Consider the following 7,621-nt stretch of genomic DNA (forward strand, 5'->3'; position numbering starts at 1 on the left):
ACTGCTAAGAAAACTGGAATGATTTAAACACAAGGAATGTATTCGTTTCAATGCCTTTTTCCTAAGACAGGTAAAAAAGCTGATTTTATTTTGTGTTCCCATTATTTAGTCTTGGTCATTTAAGAGAATGAATTTTATCAACATCTCAAAGCTTCAGACTACAGACAAACATTATCTACATTTGTATTCTTAAATAATATCTCTCCAGTGCCAAGAAATGCTCTCTTTTTTTCAATGAACAGTTATATTACAAATGGCAAAGCCCAAAACAAGGCTGCAAAACATGCCCCAGCCCATGACAGACTCATGACATCTCAAGACAACTGCCATACTTAAGGTACTCAAAACAATGACTAGTAACTTCTGTTTTTACTTGTCATGTATCAACGTGCCCCATGTTCAACAGTGCACTGCAGGTTTCTTCAGGGCCCTAACCTATAAAGCAGCAATTAGTTGCTAATTAAGAAGTTGAGCTCTGGTTCTCCTCAGAGCAGTCTTGTCACTGTCAGTCTTGGGCCATGTAAAGTCACTGAACCTGCACCATCACTGCTGTGGTGTGAAATACAGGGAAATTGTTCACTTAGTGTTATGACCTGGTTTGAAAACTTATGTTTACCTATCCAGGGCACTGCAGACAGATTTATTTGCTTATCAGCCACCAGCACTTGTTGTGTTTAATGAAAGCACAGCCTGTGGAGTCTCAGGAGTTGCTCTAGTTTTCAAGATTTAACCCACTAGATCAGATGAACATGTGGCAGCAGCAGAGGAAGCCCTTTAACACCTACAAATACTATTTAAATCGACTTCAGCCACGTTTTATATTAGCAATATTACAGCAGTTGCCTGGAGCTGGTCTTTTTCTCATCTCTAGCACTCAAGTTGTACCCATACCAGATTAGTTGTTGATAAAAACCCAGTATTTTTACACAAACAACACAAAAGATGCCATCCTATCTGATGAAGGAATGATAAAACCATAAAGAAAGATAAAAATATAATAAGCAAAACTTCAAAGGGGGTTTCACTAATTCTCAGAGAACTTTTTGGCTCCAGGCAGAATGTGGGAGGATTTCAGGCACCCACATACTGGCAGCCCAAGTGCCTTAAATGTCAGGATACCATGAAAAGCTGCAGTAAAAGACAAGATACTACTTTTTGTATTTAGGAACTGAAATAAAATTTTAACATTTAGGATTTTAAGCCCTTCCTTTGATGACTACCAGTGTATTCCACCTTCCCAACACCACTCGATACTGGAAAGGTCTATTTTTCAAAGTTTAAAGGAAAGAAAGGATAGAAAAGTAGAAGAACACTAAATATAAATCTATTCCCATTAGTGCTGCAAACATGCTGAGAGCTTGATTATGGAGACATGTCCAGAACATGATCTCAGATGTATTTGGCCCATCCTGAGTGTTATGTGAAAGGTGAAATGTGTTACTATATAACCTATTACTACCACCTACATAATATTTAGAAAGCCTTGAAGTGACCTCCTTTCAGGAAACCTGACAATATGGCCAAGGGACAAAAAAACCTCAACATTTTACCTTTCCAGTTGGGGTGTTTAATTTTTGCTAGTTAGCCTTTTTGAAAAGAAGTAGTTGGAAACACATTCGTCACTTCCATATGGCAGGAATAACTTCTTAGCACCACTCTATTTGCCTGAGGATCTTGTCCCTCCCCCAAAACAAGAAGGTTCACAAGCTCCAGAGGTGCTGGGCACTTCCTAGTGTAAAGTCTGGGTACTTAAACTTTTCCTCCTGCTTAATCAACTTGTAAATCCATGTAATTAAGCATCTGAGCACACAGGCACTATTTTAATCCAACATTCAAAAATGTTTCTAATGTTCACACACTCTGGCATTTCCAATTAATTATTTTTTTTTAATCAGCATAATTAGAGCCAAGTACGTGCTTCTCGTTAAGGCCTATTCACAAGCTTCATAAATTTTAGCTATTCACCTCTTCTGAAAAGTGAAAAAATGAAATAATTTCTTCCCCAAACAGCAGTTTTGACAGCAGATGGGGACCACTGATAGAAGACCTTGATTTGCAGTTCTTCCTGGTCACTTAGGAAGATGTTAAACAGCATTGGGCCCAACAAGGAACCCTGGGGGACCCCACTTGTGACCAGCTGCCAGTTGGAGGAGGAACTATTTACTATCACCTTTTGCCAGACAACTGGCTGGAGAGCAGCCCTGTGGATCTTGGTGGAGAACAGGCTCACCATGAGTGCACATGAGCTGCAGGGCAAAGAAACCACCAGGGTGCTGGGCTGCATCACCAAGGGCATAACCACGAGAGAGCAAGAAGTCATCATTCTGCTCTACTGGGTGCTGGTCAGACCACACCTGGAGTATTGCCTTCAGTTTTGGGCCCTGCTCTACAAAAAGGATGGGACAGGCTGGAGAGGGTGCAGAGAAGGGCAACAAGAATGATCAGAGGACTGGAGGACCTGCCAGATGAGGAGAGGCTGAGAACACTGAGTTTGTTCAGTCTGGAGAAGAGAAGGCTTCAGGGTGACCTTATCACCATGTTCCAGTCCTTAAAGGGTGGCTGCCAGGAAGATGCAGAGTCTCTGTTTACAAGGAGTCCCGTGGAAAAGGGGTCATGGGTACAAGTTGCTCCTGGGGAGATTCCCGCTGGAGACAAGAGGTCAATTTTTCCCCATGAGGACAGCCCAACTTTGGAACAGTCTCCCAATGGAAGTGGCAGAATCCCCCACATTGGGCAGTGTAAAGTCTCAGTTTGACAGGGTGCTGAGCCACCTCCTATCACAGAAACTGAAGGGTTGGAAGGGACCTGGAAAGACCATCCAGCCCAACTCCCTGCCAAAGCAGGGTCACCCAGAGCACATCACACAGGAACGTGGCCAGGGGGGTTGGAATGTCTACAGAGAAGGAGACTCCACAGCCTCTCTGGGTAGCCTGGCCCAGGGCTCTGGGCTCCCTCCTCCTGACACTGCCCTGAACGTGTTTGTAACCAGGGATGAGGTGGCCCCTCAGTCTCCTCTTCTCCAAGCCCAACAGACCCAGCTCCCTCAGCCTTTCCTCAGCAGGGAGATGTTCCCCTCCCTGCAGCATCTCTGTGGCTCTGCCCTGGACTCTCTCAAGCAGTTCCCTGTCCTTCCTGAACTGAGGGGCCAAGAACTGGACACAACATTCCAGATGTGGCCTCACCAAGGCAGAACAGAGGGGGAGGAGAACCTCTCTGACCTACTAACCACCCCCTTTCTAACCCACCCCAGATGCCATTGGCCTTCTTGGCCACAAGGGCACATTGCTGGTCATGCTCATCCTCCTGCCCACCAGGACCCCCAGTTTCCTTTCCCCTGAGCTGCTCTCCAGCAGGTCAGCCCCCAACCTGTACTGGTACTAGAGTAGTACCTAGAAAGGTTGGACCAGATGATCCTTGAGGTCTCTTCCAACCTGGCATTCTAGGATTCTGTGACTCTAAGGGTTGAGCTAGAACCTTCTCTCTGAATTGATCTTCATTGTAGAGATGACCACATTGGCTGTGTCATTACCTTCAGCATAGCACCATCAGAATAACTCAGATGCAGATACCAGCATCACCAGGACTTGATTCCATTTCTGAGAAGTTTAAACAAAGTCAGTACAAGCTGTTCTTCATATTCACATCTCATGAAAACATTAAGAAACCACATGTGCAGCTCGTGAATTTTTACTACAGATAAGTATTTTATCTTGAGAAAGTCTTCAGAATGGGGGATTTATGTGACCAGATGCAAACCTTTATTGTGTAGACACCTCCCTATTCTCTTTATAGCCATTGGACAGAAGCAGGCAGACACCAACTCATTTCCTTACAAAGTACATGGCCTGTCAGATGAATCAGAAATCAAATTATGCCCATCTCTCTCATCTGGTTATAAGTGCAACATACTCTCCGAAAACTATCTTTGGAAAGAGTTCATGGACTAGTTACTGAAGCCCAGACTGCAGGAGGAGATGGCAAACCTGACTGGTTGGTAGGAGAAAGAGAACATCTGACCAGAAGAGCCATTATTTTGAAAGAAATAAATGCTACCACCAGCCTTTTGAGCCAGATTTCAAAGGTAAGAAGCATCAGAGAAAGTGTACCTGTAAAAAACAGAGTGAATGTCAGAGGGAACACAGAACAGATTCAGGGCTACATGGAGGACTTGGCCTCAGTTCCCAAAGAACTTTTACAGCTAGGAAGGAAAAAGACAAAAATACACCTAGGTATGATCACAAATTATAACTTCTGACTTTTGCTGGAACTAGACAATGCAATATCATATAGTCCTTGATAGGGTGTGTAGAATCCACAGCATTATAATCAGCAGCAAGCCTAGTGCTGAGGACTGGAAAAACCTGTTTGTTTTAGGACAAAGCAAGAAGGAAAGAAAGGCACCAGAGGCAGAGCTGACCAAAAGCTACACCCAACAGCATGCCCAGAAACTGTAAGAGAGACTGTCTGGACTCTCACCTTCCTAAGACTGAGTAAAGCACATGGCTCCAGTAATCAGGTTTCAAAGCAGCACTGGTGAGTATTTAGCAAGCAGAGCTTTAGCAAAGCTGACATTCTCATTTCTTGTCAGCTTGATGATAAGTCAGACACTTTCAGAAGAAGGACCACAGGTCAGATTAGACAGGGGCTCCAGTCAGTCAGGTTCATGACCAGCTGGTACAATAGTGAGTGTTTTTTCTGGAGTGTGCATCAAACTACAGAGAAGTACAAATCAAATGGAAACAAAAAATATGCATGAACAAAGCAATCAGGATGAGCAACACATGTTTTCTTCTGTTTAACAAAGACTTAATATCAGGTAGTAGAAGAGTTCTCTTCTAATGGACTGTGCTGGAATATAACCAGAACTTCCTTACAGGCCCCTTGGTTATTTTTTCACTAAAAATACAGAATATAGACATTTAGAAGGCAGCCTTTAGTCTAAATATGCTTTACAGAATCAAGAAAAAGCACACTTTAAGTTTTAAAGGGAGCTTATAAAAGAAAGACTTCTGAATAAGCAACCTAGAGTTAATTTTTCCAACCACTTCCTTCACTGCAGAACACGGAGCTGCAGCTTCACACAGACAACAGTGACACCTACTGTTGACACTATCAAATGGCTTCAACTTTTATAACTGATTAAAAAAAAAGAACAATGCATTTTTCCAAAGGCTTTTGAAAGCATCTTAAACATTTCTTTTTCAAGGGTTTCCTTTGTAGCACATCTATTGCCATTACTGCAGAACTGAAGTGACCAACCTGGCTTGTAAAATGTCTTTTAAATACAAATTCCTCAAAACCTACTGGCAGTGTTCAAAACCTCTGTTATATTTCCCCACAGCAAACATTTTTCTGTTGATACAAGAAAAGTAGACCTGGAAAAGGCTTCTTGTTTACCTTTATACTAGTATTTTGGTTTTTTTCACTACCAGAGACACCTAAGTAACCACCCAAGAGTGCAGTTACATCTCCCCTACACCACACGTGCTGGAGTAGCTGGGTCCTGCCTGTGCTGTTCCTCTTTCTGGATTACAAAGGAACCTTATGCAAGAGGTAAATTCAATTCAGTGGTTCAACATTTTTAAAAAATCAAACTCAAAAATCCCCCACAGACACACTTTTTGTTCCAACCACAGAATCATTTTAACAGTTTAAGTTTGGGCGTGTTGATTTTTTTCCCCATTGTTCTAATTTATTTAAATCCATTTTATTTTTGCTGAAGGGAACAGAGTAGGGGCTTTCCACCTTTCCAACAAAGCTTGTGATTTCAACGTTCAGGAGGCAAGTCCATGGGTAGCTCCAGAGCCAGCTCTAGTTCAGAGTGCTCGTGCATCCCCATGGCAGAAGCCTAGAGACCATCAAAGAACATACATCAAGGCCCATCTCCTTCCTACCACACATAAATCAGCACTACCCAGACATCTCCTTTGTGCATTTCAGAAGGTTTTGGGTTTGTATTTGGAAAGACTTTTTCCATAAAGGCTAAAGAAGCTACAACAGCTACACAGAATATTCTCAAAAACCTTACCTAAGCAAAGAGAAGACATCGTAAGAGTTACGAACACAGTTTTGATCCACCTGGAGAAGACTGTTCTTCAGGGTACCTGAGTGATCCTTAAAACAAAGAAAAAACGTTAATTTAAGAATAAAAAATACTCCCATCTTGACTAAATGCATACACTTTTGGTAGGAGAAAAAATGATCTTGCATTTCATGTATTTTAAATCTGTCTTCATACAGTTGAAGTACAGCAGAATCATAGAATCATCATCAAGGTTGGAAAAGGCCTTCAAGACCATCAAGTCCAACCATCCACTCTATGACCCCCAACCACTAAACCATCTCCCAAAACACCACATCCACCCATTTTTTTAACACCTCCAGGGATGGTGCCTCCACCACCTCCCTGGGCAGCCTGTTCCAAGACCTCACCACTTTTTCTGTGAAGGCATTTTTCCTATTATCCAACCTGAACCTCCTCTGGTGCAACTTGACCCTATTTCCTCTTTTTCCATCGCTGGTCACTGCGTAGAAGAGGCCAAAACCCATCTCACCACAACCTTCTTTCAGATAGTTGTAAAGAGCAATGAGGTCTCCCCTCAGCCTCCTCTTCTCCAGGCTGAAGAGCCCCAGCTCCCTCAGCCTCTGCTCATCAGACCTGTTCTCCAGACTCTTTATCAGCCTCGTTGCCCTTCTCTGCACCCTCTCCAGCACCTTCATGTCCTTCCTATCCTGTGGTGCCTAAAACTGCACCCAGTGCAGGAGGTGCAGCCTCACCCAATGCTGAGTAGAGGGGCAGGATCACCTCCCTGGTCCTGCTGGTCACACCATTCCTGATGCAGGCCAAGTAGCTGCTAGAAACAATACACAGCAGCAGTAATACCGAGGTCAAGTCTGGCCTGCAACAGCACCTACCTATAAATATGTTAATTATCACTACCTGTGTTCTAGACATGCAGCGTGTTTTCTTGAGATTTGTAATCCATAGCTGGTTTTATGCACAGAAACAATGAAGGATGCAATTGACAGGACTGCCAGTCTTCAGCTTCAGATCTGAGGGTCTATGCAATAACGTGCCAGGGTTGTCCAAGACCATGAGATAAAGCTCTATTCTTTATCCACACTGTAAGATCTTTAAAAGATCAAAATAATCTTTGCTTTGAATTACGTGAATACGTTGCTGAAGTTACAAAAAACCCTCAACAACTTCTGTCATCCCTAAGAGCTTAAAAAGTGCACTGCCCAAGAGGCATCAAAGCAGTAACAGGCAAAGAGCAATTCTTCCTGCTGCAAAGGTCAGATACTGAGCTCTTCCTTATCAGCCAGTCACACAAATACCTAGAAATGCCACAAAGTCAGAACTGTTTCTGCATATGATAAAGCAAATTCTAAGTAGGTCAAACCACCTGGCAGCAGTGCCAGACAGCTCATGTGTCACCGTTTGACTCAGGTCCGACAACAACGCTCTCGATCCCCTCCCCCTCCCCCCAACCCAGGTAGGGAAGGAGAGAGAGAAAAAGAGAGAGACTTGGCTGGATTGAAAACTAAACTACACAGCTTTAATTAAACACTAATGAATGATACAAGAAAATATATACAATTATATACAAATATATTCAGG

The 7,621-nt window shown here is 43.1% G+C and overlaps 1 protein-coding gene across 1 annotated transcript in view; it reads right to left on the reverse strand.

Moving 5' to 3' along the window:
• UVRAG (UV radiation resistance associated) overlaps window positions 1-7,621 on the reverse strand; it is a 99,973-nt gene that overhangs the window by 69,315 nt on the left and 23,037 nt on the right. Inside the window, exon 5 of the mRNA XM_010007185.1 lies at window positions 6,029-6,114. Within this exon, the coding sequence (XP_010005487.1) occupies window positions 6,029-6,114 (86 nt within the window). The remainder of the gene's footprint in view (window positions 1-6,028; window positions 6,115-7,621) is intronic.

The sequence above is a fragment of the Chaetura pelagica genome, unplaced genomic scaffold (genome assembly GCF_000747805.2).
Source record: "Chaetura pelagica isolate M959 unplaced genomic scaffold, ChaPel_1.0 scaffold430, whole genome shotgun sequence".
Taxonomy (NCBI): domain Eukaryota; kingdom Metazoa; phylum Chordata; class Aves; order Apodiformes; family Apodidae; genus Chaetura; species Chaetura pelagica.